Raw genomic sequence first — 23,707 nt, 5'->3', positions numbered from 1 at the left:
CAAAACAAGGCAGAGTATTTCAAACAAAAAAAAAAAAACTCAGGTTATTACTCGAGTTAGATTTCTTTATTTGCACTTTGGTTGCATATTTCCTGGCCAATTCAACAGATTTTCAAGCAGGTCAGTATGGGATATTACAAAATATCAATAAAGAAAGTTTTCAGACTACATAGCAGCCAGTAAACATTTGCACAGTAGTGGAATGTAGTTCATCTTCAGACACCATTTTAAATTCTTCACTCTTAAAATTAGGCAATTAACACATAATGAGTGGCATTATTGTAGATTTAATGTGTGCAGAGAGTTGTGTAATGAGCAGAGAGAAAACAAATTTGAACATGATGAAATCTTACAAGTAGTTGTTACTCAAAGCTGAATCCCTTTTTAAGAAAAGCTCGTCTGAGGTTCTTCTATTAGGCCGTCTCAGTTCACAATCTGAACTGGGAATTTGATGCAGAACAGATCTTTGTTGCCGTTATCTGTCAGTTCCCACTCCACAACGCATTTTATCTAGGAATCCAGAAGAGAGTCACGGTGACCAAAGTGCATCATGTCATCAGTCACAAGAAATGGGGGAGGAAGGAGGGAGAACTTCATCCGCCCCCATCAGACTAAAAATAAACTACAAAACATAATGTCTGAAGAGCTGAGAATCATACTTACTGAAGGATACTCGGTCTTTACTGGTAATGAAGCCTGGTAGTTGTAGGTCTCCCCAGTCTTGATGGGACACTGGATTCCAGACCTGCAGCCATCCGGCACAGGGATGGAAAACGGGATCGGGATTCCTCCAACAATACCGTGAACCACAGCGGTGCTCTTGTCACTATCCACATCTTCAGGAGGATGGATTAAAAACACACATTTAGGTTGAACTGTTGGGCAGGTGAAAGCATTTCAAAGAAAAGATAAAAAAACAAAAAAAAAAAAACACATACTGCTAGTGAAGGTGACATTAACAGTGTAGGAGTTTCCTTTGTGAAGCTGACATGGCTGATTAGGACAAGGGTTGATGTCCACACCAATCACTTTGCCTGAAGTGGAGCCTGGAAACAAACATGGAAAGAAAAAAAACCACCGTCTTTGTCTGGTGATGAGAAATCAAATATCTTACAATATCAATAATCATTTGTTTCCAAGAACAGATATGGTGGGAGTGGCTCTACCCCAAATAGGTCAGAGTAATATGAAGTTGCTTCAACAATTGTTAAGTGCACCTTTCAAAAAAAATTAAGCAAAAAAAAAAAAAAAAAAAAAAAAAAAAAAAAACAGGCTGCTTAGCTAAAATGATTTCAAATGCAAAGAGTCAGCAAAGGGGCATTAGGTTACAATTTGCCCAACAGATGACCAAAAGAAAAACTCTGCAACATTTGATCATATGTGGAGAGTAAGATTGCCCTTTGTGCATCTAGGCAACCCAAATACACGGTCTTTGCAATAGACAGTAAAACATGGTGGTTTAAGCAGATAAACTTGGTCTGTCCCAAAAGTGACACATTCTTTAACATGTCTTCATGTTAATACAAACATCCAATACAAAAGAAAAGACAACAAGCACCAATAAGACCCTTGTTCATACAAAGGGGTAATGCAACTATCATAATATAGAGATGCTAAATATTCAATGCTATGGTGTTACTTATCACATAATGGGGATCATGAAATTATTTGAATATGTCTGTACTTTCAAGTGTTCAAACAAGAAAATTACCCTAAAAGAAACTAAAATGGCAAGCATACATCATTTCAGTGATTCACAGGAAAGCTCAATTTTTAAGCATTTTTTGAAGAAAATACAATTAAACTCCAGCCAGCTACTGATAAGATCACTGGTCTATAGGCAGTGTAGAGAAATTTGGGAACTGTTCATCTATGCAAACCTTGTCATTTCCACAAAATAAAGTTAAAAATTGGATTCATTCAAAAATGAGTCGGTTATTTAATCAAAATGTCCTAGTTCAATCAGGTAAGGGGTTTCAGGATTAATTAACATTAAGGTTTCACAATGTTTTTAGACCCATTCCTGTTGGAACCTGGTTAAAAAAAACCCTCAGCACCTACATTTAAGTCTCAAATTTAGAAGGCATTTCAATTTAAAATCGCATTTTAAGCCGCTATATTTCCTCGTTCAGAGCGCTTTTACACGTTTTATTTTTTTTATTCTTCCTCGTATTTAACCAGGAAGAATGACGAATTGACAGTAACAGAGAAGGAAATGTCTAAAGTGAAGTGAAACTCACCGCAGTCAATGTACTTGACCGGCTGCGCCCAGGTGAGTCCAATCAAGCAAAACAACGCAATTAAACCAGTTCGAACATCCATGTTTTTGACCCTGAAACAGAGAAACGCCAATTATTAAAAACTGTTCAACCAACTTTTATTTCGCCAATTTAAAAAGATATGTGACGGAATTTCGTCGCACCAACTAAAAAAGTTCACAAAAAAGCGATACTTCTTAACTTCTTGGCAGTAAAGAAACACGAACAAGACGAGTCTTCTGTAAAACAACTCCAAATAAACACAATGTACCTTAAACAGACTCCCTCCACGTCCACAGTGAAACCCGAATCACGGGATTCTCGTCACGCCTTTGCCTTTTCTTTTGATTCTTCTTCTCTGCGCAAATTCAAAGCAGCTGCAGTCTGTCAATACTGCCATCTACCGGATTGACCACGGATCCAAAGCTCCTCAAATCCTTCCTCTGATGTTTACATTTTCTGAAGAATAATGAAACACATCTACAGTTGTCTGTCCAGCTTGTATATATGTCTGACAAAATTATGTTTAAGAATCCAATTAGTCGTAATTGCATGTGGAAAAACGAACATCGTTAAATAAGGAAGAAGAGTGATGTAAATAAATCTGCTGAGGAGAGGCTGATTTTAACCTAATGGATGGTGCCTTAAGATAGAATGACTTCAAAGATTTATAAACATTTTGTTTTAATCTTCCTTCTGAAGTTTTTTTTAGAGAGGTTGGTGGGTATTATTACAAACTATCTGTCAATTATTTAAATGTATTTTATCGCGTAATTGGTGAAAATGTATATATTTATAATTTGCTTTATTTTGAGTATAATCAGTGTTCTATTTCAGTTGTTAAAGTTTTATAAAAAAAAAAAAAAGAAAGAAGAAGAAGCAAAACACACGGCTATGTGCGTTACGTTCAAGGTGTATTTTATTGGCAGATTATTTAACGAATCACATAGCAGAACAACTGAAAAATGGGCGTGTTCATCAGACTGACAGATATTTCAACCAATAACAGTCCGCTCTCTGTGTGTTGCTGCTACGTGAAATTTATGGACGTTATGGAAGATGTCTGTGTTTAAAGGAGCGATGATAACTGCGTCAAAGTCAAGAATAATAAGCCTTGCGAGGTAATGTTAACTTTTACACATATAGTAAACATATTTATAACTCTCTCTTGGTAAACGAAATATCTTAAATTCATGTTTGAGAGCTTAAATGCGGCTGTCAGTTGGTATTTATCTTCGTTAGCCAGCTAGCCCCCAGCTCAACTGTTACGTTACACTACGCTTTATGGTTAGCTCAGGTGCTAGTAGCTTTAAGAAGAACTTTAGGAGGCTTCATGTGAACATAATCTCCTTGTTTTTTAGGGCATCTACTCTCCTAAACAACCTCGGCGTTAGGCAGGAGCTTTACCGGCTTCCTGAAAGCTCCCAGCCGCTTTACATAGCGGGGCAGCGGTGCTTTAGCAACGCCTCCATCCGGAAGAAGTCTGGGGAGCCGAGTCCATCAGAAGATAAGGTTCACCTCACAGAGTCATGTGTGAAGGTACGAGTCTGAGGTTCTTCTGGGAACAAAAAAGTACCTGAACATAATCCAGTGAATTCCAGTCTTAAATATTTTAAAGTATTTCAAGTGTAAATTGAAAAGATTACAGCCACTCTGTAAAAGTGCCATCAATTTTAATCGGAGAAAGAAGGAAACGGTGTGCAGACTCTTTTTTAATCCACTGTAACTGATTAAAGTGCTTTGAAACCTAAATGTTAAAATAATTGTGTGTTATTCATAACACACAATTATGAATTGTGTGTTAACAGATAGCCTCTGTTTCTTTTCAGAGGCTATCAGAAATCATGGAGAAGGGTGAGTACCTGAGAATACAAGTGGAGGGAGGTGGTTGCTCTGGATTCCAGTATAAGTTTTCTGTAGATCGCAACAAGAATGAAGAGGACAGGTAAACTTTCCCATGCAACTGGCTCTCAAAATAATCTTATGTAAGTGATGTTCTTATTGTTTCTTCTAATCCACTCCTGGATTCCTTCTGCTCTACTTTCAGAGTTTTTGAGCAGGGGGGAGTGGGCATCATCGTTGACCAGGAGAGTCTGGAGTTTGTGAAGGGATCCACTGTGGACTTCAGTCAGGAGTTGATCCGCTCCACCTTCCAGGTCTTGAAGAACCCCCAGGCAGATCATGGCTGCTCCTGTGGCAGCTCATTTTCTGTGAAAGTATGATTGATGCTTCAGCACTGTTTAATACTTTAGTTCAGTAGTTTATTAGGTGGATATCTAGAACATAATGATCATGATAAACGAGGAGAGACTAAAGTGTCAGAAAGAAAACTTTAACTTGTGGGGGGGCGGGGGGGAATCAGCATTTTTTTCCAATGGTGACACTGTTTGTCAGACAGGAAGCTGTATCATCATTTACAACTCATTTCATTATGCAGTTCTGTTTCAAATATGCTACTTTGTGTCAGTCAAACAGAGGGTCAGTGGGTAGTGATGATGAAATGTGTTAAATTCCCCTCAACAGATCTTACTGTTACATTACCACTGTGTCTCTCTACCAAAAGGCTACTAAAATTTTATCAGATTTTTATCGTAAAATGGTATCGCCTAGGAAAGCAACAGAGGTGCAAGGTCATTTTCAGGTGCAGACAGATTAACAGAAAGCCGTTTGTTTGTAATCTAAGGTGGATTATGCACTTTAGTTTCATTAGCTTTAATAGTTGATGCAAATACTACATGTTCACCTAATAATCTAGCAAGTAAAGGTATTATATTTAGCCAGAATCAGTTCACTTTAAGCAACTCTGAAGCTGAATGATTTGCCAACTTTGGTGTTTTTTCTTTGATTTTGTGAAAACGAGGGAAGGTTAATGAGATGTATTCTTTATTCAGTGTGCGTTTTGAAGACATGTACAAGCAACTGATGTTTTCCAACAGAACAAAACTCTTCAGTGTAAATGATGTAAATAAGTTATAACTATCAGTTTAATTTATGAAGTTTGAGCTGGAATAAATGAGTGTACCTATTAAATGCGATTGCATTGTCATAAATCTAAAAAGTTATATCAAGGTTTAAATTTAATGTCAGATGAATGTCTTCAGGATAATTTTTAGGGGAGAAATTGTTTTGTAATACTCGCAGAAACCTTTAAAGTTTTGAGATGGTCTGCATAAAATAAAAACATTTGCAAGACTAAAATGTAGCTTTTAAAATGGGGGAAAAAATAGTCCCTTGTTAGCAAAAAATAAAAATCCTAGAAAATTTTTTCATGATACAACCACAAACGTAAATGTATTTATTTGATAAACTAACATATTGTGGTGCAAAATTGCAAAGTGGGTGGAGAAGTCATCTTGAAAAAAATATGCTTGAAAAAAAAAATTTAAAGTTTTTTTTTTTTTTTATTAAAGTGGAGTTTAAGAAACACTTCACAAAAATATACAAAAAGAATATTTACAAATGATATATATACAATGTTGAAATGTAAATCAAAATATGCAGCAACATTTGTTTAGTAGTTAGTATTTAAATACGAGGAAATTGTTTTGCACTTTTTATATTCAACTCTGATAAACATTCCATTTCCACAATAAATGTTATTACACAAAACATTAGTTACTCTCCATAAAAGTCACACTGTTCATATTCATGAAAACGCAACAATAATATAGCAGCACACCAAATAAAGTGACAGCAAAAAACTGCAACAGTGCATCAAGAGGTCAATATACAGCAGTTTGTTTTTTCTGTTTATTTTCTGAGGAATTTGGTTGGGACAGATTGTCTTCCTGTAAGCCATGCACACCCATAAACCACAAAACAGATCCTCTAACAAATATTACGTCATGAGGGGAACACTGCCGAGGGGAGGTCAGGTCAGAGGTCAACCAGTCAACAACACGACCACGTAACTCATAAATGATCCACCAGGGCAACACAGTGACCAGGTCAGGTATACAGTGCATAGTATGCTTTGGCATGCTGACATCCAGAACATAACAGTGGATGTTACATTCAGGAGGAAGGCCACAAGATTTAGAATAACCAGTAAAAAAAAATCCAACAAAACAAATGAGTTCATGATCCAAAAGATACAAAAACAAACCCCAAAAACCTCACAGACACTCAGATTAAGGCTAATTCATTAATGCTACATGTTTTAAAAAATGGCATTATCAGAAACACAACTTTATAGGCCTGTCGAGTGTAGAGATGTACGCAGATAGCTCTTTTTTTTTTCCCAAAATAATTCACCATTGAATGATATGCACACATTAGGTTCTTTTTTATAGTTATGTGATATACAAGAGTCTGTATGCTCTCCACCTGTTATCATATTCACCACTGAAATGAAAATGAGTTCAGTACACATGCATGCACCAAGGTTTGAGGCAGTAAGTCGGATCATGACTTTAAACTCATCAAGCTGCCGCGTCTGTCCTCCTCCACGTCTCTTTTTTTTTTTTTTTCTTTCCATGATGGCGGATGCTGATGCTCCTCTGATGCAGGACGTGGTGGGATTCTCAGTGAGGGGCGTGAACACACCTCCACACAAAGAGGCTGCAAATTACAGAAGAGAAGTTAAGAATGAATGAAATGCAAATGTATCTCTATCATTTGAATCTTGACCACCACAAAGATCGATGTATTTTAATGGGGTTTTATGTGGAAAACCAACACAAAGTAGTGCTTAATTATGCAAATAGAAGGAAAAGGATTCATAATCTGAAAAGTGTGGCTGTGTATTCAGACTTCCTTTACTCTGATCTATCTCACGCCATGTAAGAAGCACTCAGATAAGGCTAAATTTAAACATTTCAACTTAAATGCAAAACAGTATGTGTAGAGGAATTGCATGGTGGTGGCATCATCATCCTGTGGGGATGCTTCTACAGGTAAGTCAGATGGCGCTAACTACAGGACAATTCGGGAAGAAAAACTTGAGAATGAGGTGGAGATTCATTTTCCAGCAGGACAGCAACCTCTAAAATACAGCTAGAGCTACAATGAAATGGTTTTGTTCAAGGAATATGCATGGGTTAGAATGGTCCAGTTAAAGTCCAGACCTTAATCTGGTCAATAATTTGTGGAAAAACTTGAAAAGCTAATGCTTTCTATCCAATATGTCTGAGCTTGAGATATTTTGCAAAGAAAAAGGGTAAAAAAAAAATTACAGTCGAAAGAAGTGCAAAAGCTGTCAAAACAAATCCATAAAAACTTGGTTCTTCCAAATACTGACTCAGAAGAACAGAACACATAGGAAAGTCACAGTTTTCAGAATTTTATTTGAAAGAAACGTGATATTTTTCACCCCAATTTACAATTATACTTTGTGTTGATGAATCCCATAAAATCCCTTGTCAAGCCTCACTTACCTCCTGTCGTCTCCGCCAGCACTGACGACGAAGCGATCTCCGTTTGTGAAGCGAACATTTGTCAGATGAGCAGAATGGCCTAGGAAGCGTTTGTGTTTGGCCTAAAAGAAATGTTTTTTTTTTCCTGTGTTAATACAGACTCAGTTAGCATATCACGGTCATCTATGAACTATCCCTGACATGAAGCTTAAAACTGCTTTTTATGCTAAAAGGAATCACATTAACACTGGACCAAGCATGTCCTTATTCATAAAGTAGATACTAACAAGCATCACTCAAAACTAAAATAACAAAATGACAACCTATTGCTCTATATCAGCTGTGCATAGAGCATCTATTATAATTTTTGTTCACGAACAACCATAGATCACAACCACTAGGGGGCAATAAAGACCCCAAAGTTAATCTCTACTGTTCAAAATTATGCCCTCTTCATTATAAGATCAATGCAACAAAGTAAAGACAGAATAATATAAAACTATACTTACAAACTTCTCCGGAGAGGGAAAGTCAAACAACTTTACCATCCCAAAATCATCTCCAGTCACAATGTTAAGGCCCGAATGGGACACGCAAGCGCAGGTCACATCCGCTTTGTCAGCATTACGGGACCAGATTCCTACCACTTCGTCTCCAAGGACACTGTAAAAACATGTTATTTTCTCACTCCAGCATTAACAAAGGAAATATATAGGCACAACCACAAACTTAAATTTAATTAATCCCACTAAAATAGGCTGAAATCTGTGTTTGTAAGCTGATAAAATGTTTCTTGCCTTGTCCAAGTGGCCCAGGTAATCCTGTCAATTTGAATTTGTTCTGTGATCTGCCTCCCAGATGGCACCTCGTACACGAGCCGCTTGTAAGCACCTGTGGATATCTGTGTAGCAGCAATGAGACTTAGAACTAAAATACACTCGTTACTATCTCTTCCGCTGCTGAGCTGCTTAAACAAAGTCCGTACCTGTATGTAGGAGCTGTCAGCAGAGAAATCCATCTGCATGACGAAGCTGGGGATGTCCCTGCAGCAGTTGATGCGGTTCAGCTGTGGGCCGAGCGTCAGGTCATAAAAATCGACGGCGCACTCGGTGGAGCCGACAGCCAAGAAGCGAGAATTTGGGCTGAACCTGCAGCAAAACTGTGCTCTTAAGTCTTTAGTTTTAAATTACAGCAGTTTCACCGCAAAGTCCACCATCATTACCTGATATCTTGTATAGGGGAGCGTCTGTCTCTTTTCTTGCCCCAGATTTTCAGCGAGGCAACCAGCAGGATGATGAATTCTCCGTTCTTCATGCCGATGGCCACCATGTCGCCCTCAGGACTGTAGCTTATGGTGTGCGCCGGATGGCCCAAGTTCACCTTATTCAGCATCTTCTGTTTTCCCACAAGGCAACGTGAAAACACAGACGACTCAGCGATTTCCAGACTAACATCCATGGGAAAGTCAGAGAGACGAGCTGGGAGTCATTCTGACCTTTTCTGGGATGTCCCACAGGCGAACGGTGCCGTCCTCAGCGGCAGAAAGAAAAACGTCTCGGGAAGGATGAGTGCCCAAACCCCATATTGGGCCGTCCATGTGTCCGTTCACCAGAATGTTACACGCTGCGTTCTTCTCTCCCACTTCTATGATCTCAGCGTTCCTGGTGCCCACCAGGATTTTACCCTGCAACAACAAGCAAAGATTACCAGAAAGCAGAGGGTGACATTAAAATAACTGGATTATCTTTATCCGTGGTACCTTTCCTCTGCAGACAGAACGAACGCAGTCTATGATCTGTCCGGTTTCTAGCCGAAAGGCTCTGCAGCGTTTCAGCTCCTGGTCCCAGAGCTTCAGAGCACCTCCTTCCTTTGATCTGGAGAACAATTGCTGAAACCATCAGCTGATCAATATACCAAGGGATACATTTTTAACTCACTGAAATATGCAGCCTTGGGGGAAAAAAGACATTTTCAAACTTTCAACTCATTCATGGTAAAAACTAAGTGATTCAGCAGTTAACATAAATTCCTAGAAGTAGTGGTCTTGTTTCTGTCTTTCATATTGCTTTGGAGGAATTTTGCCATTTCATCCTTTCAAGGTCCCAACAAAATAATTCAGCCAAGCTGATGTCTGGAGTTTAACGGATCACCATCATGCTCTCAGTATTGTCTTTTTCAGCCATTTTGCTGTAGATTTGCTGATTTCTTTCGGATCCCAAGTTGAACCAAGTTTCCCTCTAGGTTACTTTGGCACACAGAGGAGATGCTCAACTCAGTGGATGTAATTTGCCTTGGTCCAAATCACAACTCCTCCAGCACCGTGTTTAACAGATATTCACACTAGAAGCTAGACAGAAATACTTGGTGAAATGAAGTTACTGGAGTTTTTATTGTTTCTTTGAGTATTGCATAGTCTGATGTTGGGGTAAATTTTCTCAGATGTTCACTATTGAGAAGCCTGGCTGCTTCATTAAATGTTCTTCACTTCAAATTAATGATCTTTAAATACTGAAAATAATAAAAAAACGGTCCTACGATCCTTTCATGTTTGGATGGGGAGCAATTATTTTTTTCCGAAAAGGCCGTTATGGTCATTTCTCCTTGTTGTGGGTCAGACTGTGAAGGAAACAATTTGTTTGCCCTCTTAAATATCTATGCAAGTAGCAAGAGAGTCCTTTTTTTATCCCATGACTGTGCTGAATGTGATGAAAGTAATCTTTTTACCACGACTTTCAGTGAACACAGAAGCACTTACGGTCTTTCTTTGCCTCCCGTGACGATGAGGCCGTCTCTCAGAGTGGTGTACATAGTGAACACGGGGCCCGTGTGAGCTTTGGCCACTATTCTTACCAAAATGTGTTCCTTCCACACACACACATCCCCACTTATGGTACCTGTAAATGTCAAGTTATTCTGAAAAGAAAACAAATCTGCACTAATCTAGTGGCCTAAGAGAGCAGAGCAAGCAATGCAAAACAGTTCACAGCATGATTAAGCAGAGCTTTACATATTTAAGAGACAAAAGGTTTACAGAGTTAGATAAAAAACAACAAACAATTAGGCACAATCAGATGCTAAAGATGCTAATAGTTACTTACAGCTCCAAATGCTACAGACAGCATGGTTTGCATCCGGGCGTCCTCGATGGAGCTCAGGACGCCTTTCTTGCTGAGCAAAGCTCGACCCGCTAACGTCCAGAATCGGACATGTCTGATCCCCACCGACACAAAGTGTGTGTCCGAGTCGGGCCGAAACTCTGCCACAAAGATCCTCTGTGTGTGACCGACCCGGCTGGCCACTTTGGCACCTGAGGTAACCAGAGGAGTGGAGCAGAAGAATTACGTCAAAGTTAGTCTTGATCTGATTTGTTCCTTATGTAGCCTTTTAATCAAAATGTTTTGACTGAAGCATTGCATTTTTGGAAAATTATTTCCTCTGGTTTTGGATGCTGTTGGTTTTCTTACTTTAGCTCAACTTCCAGAGGAGCAAAAGGGATTCAATGCATGGTGAAAGAGCTGAGAAAGAAGGAGGAATTCAAGCTATTTTCATATACCCTACTCCAACATCTGTCTACCCCAGACAGAGGGCAGCAAAAGCAACTGAGGTGGATTAGCAGTGCTTTTCGATGACTGATGGTGTCATTTCGATGTACAGTCTCATCTCTGCTCCAGAGTAGCAGAGATACGAGTTACGACAACATTTAATTTACCTTTGGCATACATAAAGCATTTCTAAGCATCAATTAAATTGAATTGAAATCCAGAGTAAATATGAAAATCTGAGGAGATTCTCCTCCTGGATTACCTTCCTGCCACTTCCAGATGGTGACGGTGTGTTCAGGGTCGAGTCCCACAGACAGCAGGAGTCGCCCCGTGGCGCTGAAGCTGACCGAGCAGACGCTGCCGGAGTGGAAACAACGCAGCACCGACAGCGTCTGCTTGGTCATGGCGTCCCACACATGAATGGAAGGAGACGTGGCTTAGGAGGAGAAGACATAAACAGATTAGATTATCTTTTACGTCTGTGACTTTAAATGACTTTTTTTTATTACTTAACACATACTACATGATTGTAGTTTCATTTGTGTATTGACTTCAAAAACTATTGATAGCAGTAATCTAACTTTCTAAAGTATTTTCTCCAGTCTTCAACAGTTTCTTATGAATTTTGGAAATGTCTTACCTGACATGTCACCAGTATCACCTGTAAAATAGAAAATATGATTTATTTAAAATATTACACTTTTTTCTGAAAGTAGCTTTTGGAAATAAACTTTCTGAAATCTAAACGTTATTTCAGATTTGAGAAGTTTACAGCTTTTACATCTTTCCTGTCAGTTTTTTTTATGATATAAGGTGCTTTGCAAAAGTATACTACCCTTGAATATTTTCACAATTTGTCACTTTACAACCACAAACTGTGTTTTATCAAAATTTTATGTAACAAATGAATGAAACAGCACATAACTATGACTGGAAGAAAAAGGGTACATAGTTATTTTTTTGCTGTGTTCCTTGGTTTTCATGATGCTGTTTGTTTACTAATAATCTATAAAACCGGTTTTCACAGAAATGCTGGATTTACACTGTTATTAAAAAACACAGAGATTGACTCCAAATAACTAATTAGGTGACTACTGAATGCATTCATTTGCACTAGATATTATTTAGGGCTGTCAGGGAAAAGGAGGTTGAAAAATTTTATTTGTAACATATTTTAAACCATTTATAATTTGTCATTCATTTCATAATTTGCAGACCTGCACACTTATTTAATAAAAATAATCTACTTCAATTGCTTATTTTAGTTGCTTTGACACTGCTGTGTAAATTCCTGTGTATTCTACTTTGCACATTTGTAACTCCGATTATCATAAATTGTTAAATTGTTTAATCAGGTATCAGGTGTGCAAATAATCTTCACATTTAATGCAAAATCACAAGAGGCCGACTTCTCACAAACATACCTACTTGTCCAGTTGCCACCACATTAGGGAACTTGGGGTGTTGATTGATTGTCAGGCACAAAATGTCATCACTGTGTTCAACATAGAAACTTTGGCAAGCTGTCAGAAAATACAGAAAAAAAACAAAAATGTAATTGTGTCTGTCAGTTAGTTAATAATCATATTGTCTAACAAACTATTTACAGGTGGTCAGGTTGAGCACGATGCCGACTGAGGCCGTGTGGTAGATGATGTCCGCCCCCTCGTTCAGGTAGTGCACGTTGTTGCGGCAGTCATTGCCACGGTAACCGAACACCAGCTCCAGGACCAAGTCCTGTGGGAGAGAGGAAGTCAGTCAGAGAGTCAGAAAGGTTAACTCCATGACAACAGCGATGCCCAGAGCCAGATGACGGCACAAATGATTCAATTACAGCATCGTCACAGCTTCCCAAGGAGAGAGCTGCATCTGACACATTGGCTCTGCAGTAAGCTTCCCTCTGCTGACATACAGTTCATCATGTTGGCCATGTTTGGTGAGGATGAGGAGAAGTTTACCTCGATGGGTCTCTTCTTCTTGCCCACGTTGTTGGTCTGCAACTTCTCAGGCTGTGGCAGCGCTCTGCTGACAGGAGGCCTGAAACAGACAGCTGGGATGAGCGAAATCCTGCAGCTCATGATGGCAATAATGAGGATCATAATGATGGCCGTTACATTACACAATATGGGTGCAAAACGTTTAGTGGGTGCAATGAAAAAGTATTCCCTTCGCCTTCGGCAACATGTTTTAAGCTAACCAACAGTAATTTTGAGAAGCGGTAAAAAAATATGATGCCCATCTTTAAAGACACTTTGAAAATAAAACATATATGAAGACCACAAGAGATGATTCAATGTCAACTAAAGTGGAGTCAAACAATATGATCTAACGTTTTATGAGAAAGTTGCACAGACATGCGAGGTGAAGCATTCAGCGGCAGAGGTGCTTAGTCTAAACTAACAAGCAATAAAAAGAAAGTCTAAAAGTCTGATTAGCATTAAAGTTGATCAAAGTAAAAGAAAATGTAATTTTCAAATATTTATTTCAGTTTAACAAAGCTGAAACATAACACTTTTTGCTCCTCCACATTCTACTCACATTTTAGAAATCTACAAGAAAAAGATAATTACCTCGACCCTCTTCATGGCAGCAAAAAGAAGGAAGAAAACAAGAAAAAAATATTACCCACTGCATTTATCCAACACAGCCTCAGTATATTTCTGATTAATGTGGGCCAGAAGATGCTGCACGGAAAGCTGGCATCATCAAAGAGGAAATGTGAAAATCAATCAGAAACAGGCGGAAGACAAGGTTTCCGCAGAGCACGATAGATACTGTAAGATGATTAATGTGTGCAATACAGAAACAGGCATTCTTTAAAAAGACTTAAAGAATGACAGATTGAGATTTATAAATAGTTAATATGTCCTTTAATATTAGATGTGCAGTTAAAATGTAACTCCTCTGAGTCGGAGAATAAAAATCCACCTTAAATTCAAGCTATTTAATTAACTGCATGTTTAAATGTTTTGAACTGAAATTTAAAGAGCATCGTTTTAAATGCCAGTTGTATTCTTTAGCCTATTAGGTCCTGCTAAACAGGCCCGTCAAAACGCACAACACTGGATTTCAGTGTCTGCATCCACTGCAAAATATTCAGATTCCCTTAAACAATCTCACTTTTTGTCTTGTTATGACCAGATTGAATGGCACTTTATGACAGACTAACACAAATGGTGCACAGAGAAAGGGAAAAAATGGTTTTCCATATTCTAAGTAAAAATCTATAACGTGTGGCAAGCATTTGTATTAACATCCTCTTTACTCTAGTATCATTAAAAAAAGTCCACCAAATCGAATTCAAAAAGAAGAAACCTAATGGATAAAATGAGTCCACTTCTGTGTAATTTATATAAATTCAGCTGTTCTATGGAAAGCTTCAGAGGTTATTAGTGAGTAAACAACATTATGAAGACTATACGAAGATGTTATGAAGAGAGAAGGTTGTGGAGTTTTTAAGGCAGGGTTAGGCTGTAAATCAATTATATTCCAGGATTTGAACATATAAATCCAGTATAATCCTGAAATAAAACTAGTTAGAGGATGGAGAAGACCTGAGACTTTCCAGCAGCAAAACAACAAACAACTAATGCAACAGTTAAGTATGAAGCAATGTGTTAATGTGTTAAAAAAACAGAAAGAAAATCAATGACAAGACCTGAAAATGCATGTTCACAAATGAAATGAAATGAAATGAAATGAAATTTTATTCGAACATGATACAAATATAAAAATAAAATAGTGCACAGTAACAAGAAGTGCATAAGAAAGAAGAGAAAATACAGATTTTTTGTTTCAGTTAACATATCATGCTCAAAATGGGGTAGGAAGAAGTGAGAACTTATAAACTCCTACCCCTAAACACTTGAGACTTTAGAGTTCTACTGTCATTAAAAAAATCAAAGTCAAAGTGGCAGTCAGAAGTAACAGTTACTAATATTTACCTATACATTTTCCCATTTTATGCTGGTTTGTCTTTCTAAACCCTTACACCAAGTTGTTATCTGCAATACACACCTTATTGCTTTCTGTCACCCATATGTGTATCTATTGAAAATTACCTCTTTGTACTTTCTTTTGAATTGTGTTAAACTATTGCTTTGTTTTAAATCTTCATGTAACTTGTTCCATAACTTTACACCTGTAATTGAAATACAGAAGCTTTTTCTTGTTGTTCTAAAATTGTGGATCTTGAAGTTTGAGTGACCCCTTAAGTTATACCCCCCTTCTCTTTCAGAAAACGTGCTCTGTATGTGCTCAGGTAACAACTTTTTAGATACTTTGAACATAAATTGAGCCATTTTAAATTCTACAAGCTCGTCAAATTTGAGAATTCTGGATATTATGAAGAGCGGGTTTGTATGCTCATAATAACCAACATTATGGATGATTCTAATGGCTCGTTTCTGTAGGACGGTTACCGGATGTAAAGAGCTCTTGTAATTAACTCCCCACACTTCACAGCAATATGATAGATATGGTAAAATCAGAGAGTTATATAGAATATGAAGTGATTTAGCATTCAGTACATGTCTAGCTCTAGCCAATATGGATATACTTCTACTGAGTTTACTCTGTAAATGTTTAATATGAGGTTTCCAACTGATTTTGTCATCTATTATTAAACCGAGGAACTTATTAGCAAAAACCCTTTCTAGAGTTACGTCCTCTATTTGAACTTGGATTTCAGTATTTTTATAACAGTTCCCAAAGACCATGATTTTCGTCTTGTCCAAATTTAGGGATAATTTGTTATGGTCAAACCATATCTTTAACTTACTAATCTCTGAGGTAACTGTTGAGAGAAGATGCTCTAAATTGTCGCCAGAGGCTAGAATATTTGTGTCATCAGCGAATAAGATAAATTTTAATACATTGGACACTTTACTGATATCATTTATATAAAGATTAAATAAAATTGGTCCCAATACTGATCCTTGTGGTACTCCACAGACAGTCTCCTGCCAATCAGATTCCACATCTCCCAATTTCACAAATTGTTTCCGGCTCTTTAAATAACTCCTCATCCAGTCAGAAACTACTCCCCTAATTCCATAGCGTTCTAATTTTTTAAGTAGGATTTCATGATTTATTGTATCAAAAGCTTTCTTTAGATCTATAAATATCCCTACTGCCAGTTTCTTACTATCTGTTGCGTTGGTTATTTCTTCTATTAAGTCAGTTACGGCCAGCGATGTTGACCGGTTTGCTCTGAATCCATATTGACTGCTGATAAGTAGCGAATGTTTTTCTATGAATTGTTCCAGTCTTTTCTTAAAGAGTTTTTCCAGGATTTTAGAAAATTGTGGGAGAAGAGAGACAGGCCTGTAGTTAGTGAAGAGGTGTTTGTTGCCAGTTTTATACATTGGTTTGACCTTAGCTATTTTCATTTTGTTGGGAAATGATCCTGTTTGAAATGATAAATTGCAAATATAAGTTAGTGGTTTAGAGATTCCTTTAATTACTATTTTAATAGTTTTCATGTCCAGATCATCACAGTCAGTGGAAGTCTTATTTTTACAGTTATTCACAATGTTTATGATTTCTTCTTCTAGTACAGGGTTGAGATATAAGGAGCTGGGATTATTCTCAATTAGATATTGCTGAGTTGCAGTTTTTGTAGTCGGTATTTTTTCTGCTAATTGAGGTCCTATATTAACAAAAAATCTATTGAATTTATTGACGACACTTTTCAAATCAGTAATATTCTGTTCATTATCTATAAAATAGTCTGGATAGTTGTTATTGTTAGATTTTCTAATAACTCTATTTAAAATATTCCATGTTTCCTTAATGTTGTTTTTATTCCTATCCAGTAATTTATGATAATAGTCCTTTTTACATGTTTTTATAATATTAGTTAACTTATTTTTATATTTCTTATATAGAATCTCCATTTTTTTATTTTATGTAATTTTATGTTTTTGTGTGGAAAAGAAAGATCCTGCCTGATGTTGCTTCTACTTCACAATATATATTTTTTTATTAATTTACTTTCCAAACCAACAGTAAATACATTGAATACTGTGACCGTAAACTGACAAAATGTTAAGAAATTTCAAGCGGTTAAAAAAAACCCTTTGTAAGCCACTGTGGATCCACCTTAACTAGAATCGATCCAGTTTGCTGAGCTAATATTTAAAGAGCATGAATTCAAGCTTCAGTGGGTAACTTTAGCCGAATGCCTCCTGGCACCCAAACACATCTAAACTGCTTCTTTGTTTAAACTGAAAGGTGACTATGTAATTTCACCTACAAGAGTTACAAACATGTTTTCACTGACTTTTTGTTTGTTCTTTCCCATTGCAGTCCCTCAGAATCAGCACATTACCAGCACTTACCTGACCACTCCTTGCCTTCATGTGGAAGAAAAAAGTGTAGCAGGAAAATCAGAGATGGACAGCCATTAAAGGAGAGCAGAAAAGGCAGAGTTAATTAAAAGAAGAGAATTTACACAAAGGAAAAGAAACGCTTGAAAAGGGCAGAGTACAGACAGAGAAGAGCAAATGAGAAAACTCCATCACATTTTGGATAAAAAATACCTTTCATCAATGGAGGGCTCCTTCATCTGCAGGTGGGGCTTCACCCCTGTCATTGGTCGCATGTTGGTAGATAAGGCCTTGATGGTGTAGTTGATCTCATTCTCTCTAGTCACATCGCTGTCGTAGCCTAATGAAACAAAAAAAAAATGCAATCTTTAATGTAACAGCAGCGTCTGAATGTTTAAACCCGAAACAGGAGTGTGTTTCTTGCCTCCGTCGTCCTCGCTTTCGATGTCCGACTCCTCGCTGTCACAGAGTTTGAATTCCCGCAGGCCCCCGGGCTCGTGGGCCCAGATCATGAGGCAGGTGTCACCCCCACCGACTGTCACCAACAGGCTGTCGTCATGGGTCCATCGCACATTGGTGACATGTGTGCTATGTGCCACATAGCGTTTAAACTTTGCATATTTCCCCTGGAGGGAAAAGCGACATCTTTCCAACACTTGTGACATTAACACAACATTAGCATAATATTTGGATGAATCCAAAAGCTTTTGTTCAAGTCAGAAGGTGTTGAAAGAAAACAGCATTGTGTGATTTTTTTTTGTTCTATTTTTATGTTGATTTGGTATTTGTTTTGGGTCATTAGCCTGTTGAAAGACACTGTAATAACCCATTTAATTTACAAGCAAATGGTACCAGATTTTATTTTATTTTTTTAATGTCCTGGTATGTATTCCAAAGGGAAAGGTACTCAAACAAGTTTCCAGGGATCTTCAGAGGAGAAACAGCCCACATCATCACAAATACTGTTCTTAACAGTGAGTTTTATTTCACACCAACCCAACATGGAGTGTTTGTTGATGAATAGTTAAATCTTCGCCCCTTTCCCCCTCATTGTTAACACTTTAATCTATACTTCTAAGAAGTTGGGTCTTCCTAGTGTTACAGTGTGTAAAAATGAAGAAGGCTAAGGGTTATGGTTCTTTAGGCCTTACAAACTATTCAGAGCTAAATTTGAAAATGAACAGATAACTGCAGAGCTTGCAGTACTTTAATGTCTATCATACTCAGTATCAGCTTTATTCACCAAGACTGTGTGCACAGACAGGGAATTGGACTTCAGACAAATGCACAGACAAAATAAATATGCAAACTTTAGAGGGAATAAAACAAGATAAAAGTAAAAAAATGCACATATTTGCAGTCATATTTTATATTTATAAAGAAAGAAAAACAGAAGATGTAAGGAAATCAAACATCCCTTTTTCAGGGGAAATAAACCGTCTCTCTGGCAGTTTTTTTTTTCCTTTTGCCAACAGCACTCTGTAGCACCAACCTGAAGATGAAAATCTGTTTGTGTCCAGCATGAGTGCGATCTGCAGTGATGTTAGCTGCCCTTTCCCTGACCCTATACATGCTCAAATCCTGGATTGAGTAAAGGTCTAGTGTTCCAGTAAATGCATCAGCCCATATTATTTATTAATTAGAAATTTTTTTATAGCAACCTGGTTTACCTGCAGCCATACTAAGTATCATTATGTTCAAACATAGTATTATTATGTTCAAGTATCATTATGTTCAAGCATAGTTGTTGAAAAATAAGTTGTCTTATTTTTCAACAACTATACTTTGCTACAAGCAACATTTTCCGTTAATAATCTGACAATACACTGTCAAAAATGTATATACAATTTTAAATGTAGAAGTAGATTTGTTTTTAGCCAGGTTGTATTTAGTATTACATTTTTGCTTTGTAATAATCATTGAACAACAATTATCCATGAAGCAAGGTAGGGTGCCAATAAGTTTGGAGGGCAATGTGATTATAAGCTGTGTTTTACCTTGACAGGGTATCTGAAAAGCTTGATGTATCCCAAGTCATCTCCCGTTGCTAGCACCCTCCTGTCGTTGCTAAGGCAGGCGGCGGTCACCTCTGCGACCTCACTGATCACAGGCCAGACGCCTTCAACAGACGGCCCCAGGACACACGTCCACGTGCTCCAGTCGATTTTCTCCACCTGAAACACGTCAGTAGAGATTGAATCACCAAGGCTGCCTTTCAACAAGAGCATTCAGAGTCAGACAAACAACACCCAGAGTCAAGCCGATAATAATAATAATAATAATAACAAAGCTGTGTTAGCTTAATAATTTAAATTCTAAGGAAGATGTGAGTAAAATCAGTTTTCATACTCTGAGATAAAAAATTCTTTAATCGGAATCTGAAGGTAAATAATTGCAATATTCTGCAAAAAAAAAAATATATATATATACCTTAAACTCTTACATTACAGCTACAATACTTCAGAGAACAGATGTGTTTACTGAGATTACACACAACTGGACTCTAAAAATTTTACCAGGGGGAAAACTGTGGGTGGCTGAATAAAAATGCATGACAAATATGTCAGATTTTCATTCATATTTTCATTTTTAAAAATGTGAAAAATACGTAGGATTTTCCTTCTAGGTCTTCTATATAATTGTGTGTTGCTTTGTGTCATTCTATCACAAATTTTCAGTAAAACAGAAATAAGATTTATGGTGACAATGTCATAAAATGTGCAAAAATTCAACATTTGCCTTGGATGTTTTAAATCAGTCACCACTACATATAATACACATTCATTGGATTAACCTGACTTTACATAAACAATAGCAACACCTAAACTGGTGGAGCTTATACACCTCTGGGTGTTCTCAAACTAATATAACCACATATATTATAATGAGTTGGTAAAGTTATATTGTTTATTTGAGTAGAGAGCAGAAAAACCGACCCCATCTGATCACGTCTGCAGGAGACTAATGTAATGAATGTGAGGAGAAGATAGATGCCTAAGAAGGATGTGTCATTCTCCACTGAGATTCAACCTAACAGCATTTATCATCACTGACACTTATTTTGTAAATGCGCCCCTCCACTGCGCGCCTCGCAAGGTGCCTGAATGTCACGACGCATTAACGCAAGACCACAAACACTATCCCACTTCCATGGCCCAAATTAGAACGATACTGGTGAAAAATGGGCCGTGTTAATGCTTCACTGCCCTTCGCCTAGTCTCGTCTGATCCCAAGGGGGAAAACGCGGGCTGGAGGCGCCACAGCCACGGCTGATCCTGCGTCTATTCTCCCCCCGCCCTGCTTACCTCAGAAGCAGGGATGGTCTGCCTTTTGCCACGAGGAGCTTCGAAAAAAAACTGCTCTTTAGCTGCCGTGTTGACCTGGAGGAGTTTTGCTGTGAACAAGAGCATCCAGAGACACTTTAATTTTATTTACACCTATTTCAGAGGCAAAGCAGTAAAAACATTTTTGCCTTAAGAGTCCTGTTTACCTCTTTTGTCCCAGTCCAGATGGGTGATGTAACTGAGGCATCCTTTGCACACTCCCACCCGTTTACTGCTCATTACATTGTAAATATCCACAAAACTGTCTCCTGAGGCGACTGCGAGGTACTTCCCGGCTCCTGAGCCAAGAAAAAAATAAACCTATTAATTATTTTTGCAAAGATTTCCTGAAAGAAAATATATTTTTGCATGTTCTTCAAATACAAAATGGTATTTTATACTTATAAACGCAGAGAAATCGCACACACTTTGTAACAATCAGCAGGCTACTGGCATAACTCTGGCTGGGTTTTTATTGGACTTCTCTGCTTGACAGCATTGGCAGAGTTCATTTAAACTGGTTGGTTTCATAGATTTTTATTAAGGCTGAGGTCAGAGTCATTGTAGCAGCTTATTGTTAACCTACTTTATCTATTCCTAAAAAGCAGCTTTGATCTGTTTTGGATCTGAGCTGCTCTTTCACATCCTAAACACTTTCCTATGAACAATTTGAGTCAGCAGGTTTTCATTTTATTATTATAAGAAAGTTTATTGGTTTAACAAGACACTTTTTCATTTTAAGGACAAACTTGCTCATAACAAGAGAGCTCAGTATGTAACTTTTATAAAATTGTTTTTCTGTTGTTGAAACTGTCATTATGTTGTGACAGTATAATATGAGACAGATAATCTGTGAAAAAAAGATCAAGCTTCTCTGCCTTCTCCCAGTGCTACCTAGAAACAACCAATCAGAGCCAGAAGGAGAGTCTTAAATATGTCAATCACCTCTCTGTGTGGCGCTGCTCATCCCCCTCCACCTTCTCTTCTTTCTCTCTGCTATGCTGCAACCAGCACAGACTAGTTAGCATGGCTACTGCTGTCTGTGGGTAAACAGTTTGTTCCTCTGCCGTTAGCACATTTAGCAGCGAGTACATGAGTTTGATTGGCAGTGCTAAGACACTCCTCTTGACTGTAATTGGTTGTTTTTGATTGGGAGCGGTGCATTACTTCAGACAATCTTTTCACAGATTATCAGTCTCATGGCATAAAATCACGCCATGACAGCAGTTTTAACAAATATGTCAAAAACATTCTTTAAAAAGTTCCATACTGCATCTTTAGACGCTTACAATGTACCTAATTCTTGTTATATAATTATGCCACCCTTGAAAAAGAGCAGGTCAAATGGATCATTATAACCCCAAATTGTTCTGACCACAACTGTAACTTTAAATGCTAAAGTGGAAATTTTAGACCCTTTGTCAAATTTTAGCCTTGGGCAGACAGCTGTGTGTACTTTAACTAAAATAATTATCATTTTAACAGTACTAAAAGCCCATTTTGTATCCTGAGACTTTAACTGACAGCTGTTTCAGGAATCCATGGATGCTGCGTGAAGAAACAGGATCTCTTTGAAGATTAAGTGTCCAGACGAAGGAGAGTTTAGTTTCTTGCTCTCACTTTGTCAACCCCCACTGTTTCTCATTCCCCTCTCACTGCTTCTCTGTCTGGCCTTGTTACAGAAAGCTATTAATTTGGGTCAGGCCTGCAGCGGTCTGTTCCCCCCTGACTCACAGCGGGAGGGGAAAATCATGTATACCTGCTGATATGCAGCCCAGCCTCCTACCCGCCGTAAACCCAGCTGCTCTGAAGGGCACGGGGATTTAAGAGCTCTATTTACATTGGGAGGAGTTTTTTTCGCCCACTAAGGAAATGCGTAGGTGAACCGCCAACCTGGAGAGAATCTGATATCGGAGATGATGTCCTTGCGGTGGTGGAAGGACACCAGGTCCTCCAGGGTGTCTGCGTTCACAATGAGGAAACTGCCGTCATTCAGGCCCACCGCTAAGGCTTTCCCATCTGGGGAGAAGCAGCAGCAGCGGCCGCCTGTGGAGGACAGGTTGTCTGTTAAAGCCCTGAAACCAGCACACTCGCTGTCAGGAAAATACATTCATCCTGTGGTGTTTTTAAATGTGACAAACCTTTCCTGAGTTTGCGCACAGCCAGCATGCAGTGGCTGGGCGAGAGGTCCCATATGCGCAGGGTTTTGTCATCGCTGACCGTGGCACAGAGAGGGAGGTGGGGATGAGTGGCCAGGCCCCACACCTCACCCTCCATGTGACCCTGCAGACACATCCCAGAGGATAAATATTTAATCCAGGAACAGGTGATGAGGGAAAACAGGGTGCTAAAAGGCTAGAAGCAGCGATCGGCAGCACACAATGTAACCTTTAACTTACTGCACCGTCTTTACAGCAAGGTCTATCACTTACATTCTGATTCAACTAGCTCGCCTGTTACCTAGAGACCAGATTCAGGAGCAAATTCAATTTCTTGTCTCGCATGAATCGATCCCATCTGTTGAAATCTGCATCAGCAGGGCAAGAGCATTTATTCTCTTTGTCCCAAAATCAAAAAGACTGTGGATTGGGGGACACTCCAGGATCACTTAACCAAATTAACAATTTCTTTATTGATTGGCACTAATTCATCCGCATTATTGCCTCTGAATCTCTAGAGATTAGTTTGCACCATTATTATCCAACTGAAAGCCACACAACAGATGAATGCACAAGCATGCTTTTATAACTCCCAGGTAAATTATTTGTCAGTGACAATATTTAGTCATTTGGTTTCTGGTACACTTAAAAAAATCAAAGTCTGATGTAACCTTCAGTAACAGTGTCTCACAAAATGATTCACGCCTCTTAAACTTTTTCACATGCCACATTTCAACCACGA

At 38.2% G+C, this 23,707-nt stretch overlaps 3 protein-coding genes across 4 annotated transcripts in view; 1 reads left to right on the top strand and 2 right to left on the bottom strand.

Annotated features, from left to right (window-relative positions):
* Window positions 1-44: 44 nt before the first annotated feature.
* On the bottom strand, window positions 45-2,637 carry LOC106923550 (NPC intracellular cholesterol transporter 2). 2 transcript variants are annotated; one of them, XM_014996634.2, is made up of 5 exons: window positions 2,530-2,637; window positions 2,241-2,332; window positions 939-1,046; window positions 664-836; window positions 45-510 (listed from the first exon to the last, which is right to left on the bottom strand). In XM_014996634.2, the coding sequence occupies exons 2-5, from the start codon at window positions 2,320-2,322 to the stop codon at window positions 424-426; spliced, it is 450 nt and encodes a 149-aa protein (XP_014852120.1). In that variant the 5' UTR covers window positions 2,323-2,332; window positions 2,530-2,637; the 3' UTR covers window positions 45-423. The 2 variants fall into 2 exon arrangements, with proteins under 2 accessions (XP_014852120.1, XP_014825553.1); XM_014970067.2 differs by lacking the exon at window positions 2,530-2,637 and adding an exon at window positions 2,423-2,526.
* A 609-nt stretch (window positions 2,638-3,246) lies between these two features.
* isca2 (iron-sulfur cluster assembly 2) lies at window positions 3,247-5,288 on the top strand. The gene is made up of 4 exons (XM_014996633.2): window positions 3,247-3,379; window positions 3,620-3,797; window positions 4,088-4,203; window positions 4,306-5,288. Exons 1-4 carry the CDS (start codon window positions 3,318-3,320, stop codon window positions 4,478-4,480), a joined length of 531 nt encoding a protein of 176 aa, XP_014852119.2. The 5' UTR covers window positions 3,247-3,317; the 3' UTR covers window positions 4,481-5,288.
* A 1,249-nt stretch (window positions 5,289-6,537) lies between these two features.
* Window positions 6,538-23,707, bottom strand: part of eml5 (EMAP like 5) — a 45,994-nt gene continuing 28,824 nt past the window's right edge. The window contains exons 21-42 of the mRNA XM_014996631.2: window positions 22,948-23,089; window positions 22,700-22,852; window positions 20,974-21,105; window positions 20,789-20,877; window positions 19,481-19,657; window positions 17,908-18,109; window positions 17,697-17,823; window positions 13,113-13,191; window positions 12,762-12,891; window positions 12,579-12,677; window positions 11,795-11,815; window positions 11,417-11,590; window positions 10,711-10,919; window positions 10,368-10,525; window positions 9,372-9,486; window positions 9,108-9,296; window positions 8,835-9,007; window positions 8,598-8,760; window positions 8,410-8,513; window positions 8,122-8,275; window positions 7,634-7,734; window positions 6,538-6,818 (exon numbers count right to left, since the gene is read on the bottom strand). Of these exons, the coding sequence (XP_014852117.2) occupies window positions 6,782-6,818; window positions 7,634-7,734; window positions 8,122-8,275; window positions 8,410-8,513; window positions 8,598-8,760; window positions 8,835-9,007; window positions 9,108-9,296; window positions 9,372-9,486; window positions 10,368-10,525; window positions 10,711-10,919; window positions 11,417-11,590; window positions 11,795-11,815; window positions 12,579-12,677; window positions 12,762-12,891; window positions 13,113-13,191; window positions 17,697-17,823; window positions 17,908-18,109; window positions 19,481-19,657; window positions 20,789-20,877; window positions 20,974-21,105; window positions 22,700-22,852; window positions 22,948-23,089 (2,928 nt within the window). The 3' untranslated portion in view covers window positions 6,538-6,781. The remainder of the gene's footprint in view (window positions 6,819-7,633; window positions 7,735-8,121; window positions 8,276-8,409; window positions 8,514-8,597; window positions 8,761-8,834; window positions 9,008-9,107; window positions 9,297-9,371; window positions 9,487-10,367; window positions 10,526-10,710; window positions 10,920-11,416; window positions 11,591-11,794; window positions 11,816-12,578; window positions 12,678-12,761; window positions 12,892-13,112; window positions 13,192-17,696; window positions 17,824-17,907; window positions 18,110-19,480; window positions 19,658-20,788; window positions 20,878-20,973; window positions 21,106-22,699; window positions 22,853-22,947; window positions 23,090-23,707) is intronic.

The sequence above is a fragment of the Poecilia mexicana genome, unplaced genomic scaffold, assembly GCF_051168715.1.
Source record: "Poecilia mexicana isolate PSO_F unplaced genomic scaffold, ASM5116871v1 scaffold_22, whole genome shotgun sequence".
Classification (NCBI taxonomy): Eukaryota; Metazoa; Chordata; class Actinopteri; order Cyprinodontiformes; family Poeciliidae; genus Poecilia; species Poecilia mexicana.
The sequence above is the reverse complement of the archived record's forward strand: the minus strand, read 5'-3'. Positions and strand labels throughout refer to the sequence as shown.

Bases quoted from the DNA above. Each gene is read 5' to 3' on its own strand.
- LOC106923550 (XM_014996634.2), bottom strand. From the start codon at position 2,322: ATGGATGTTCGAACTGGTTTAATTGCGTTGTTTTGCTTGATTGGACTC. The intron at 1,047-2,240 runs GTGAGTTTCACT...GTTTGTTTCCAG, and splicing joins GGTCAAGTACATTGACTGCG to GCTCCACTTCAGGCAAAGTG. The intron at 837-938 runs GTATGTGTTTTT...ATCCTCCTGAAG, and splicing joins TAATGTCACCTTCACTAGCA to ATGTGGATAGTGACAAGAGC.
- isca2 (XM_014996633.2), top strand. From the start codon at position 3,318: ATGTCTGTGTTTAAAGGAGCGATGATAACTGCGTCAAAGTCAAGAATA. The intron at 3,798-4,087 runs GTACGAGTCTGA...GTTTCTTTTCAG, and splicing joins TCACAGAGTCATGTGTGAAG to AGGCTATCAGAAATCATGGA. The intron at 4,204-4,305 runs GTAAACTTTCCC...CTCTACTTTCAG, and splicing joins AACAAGAATGAAGAGGACAG to AGTTTTTGAGCAGGGGGGAG.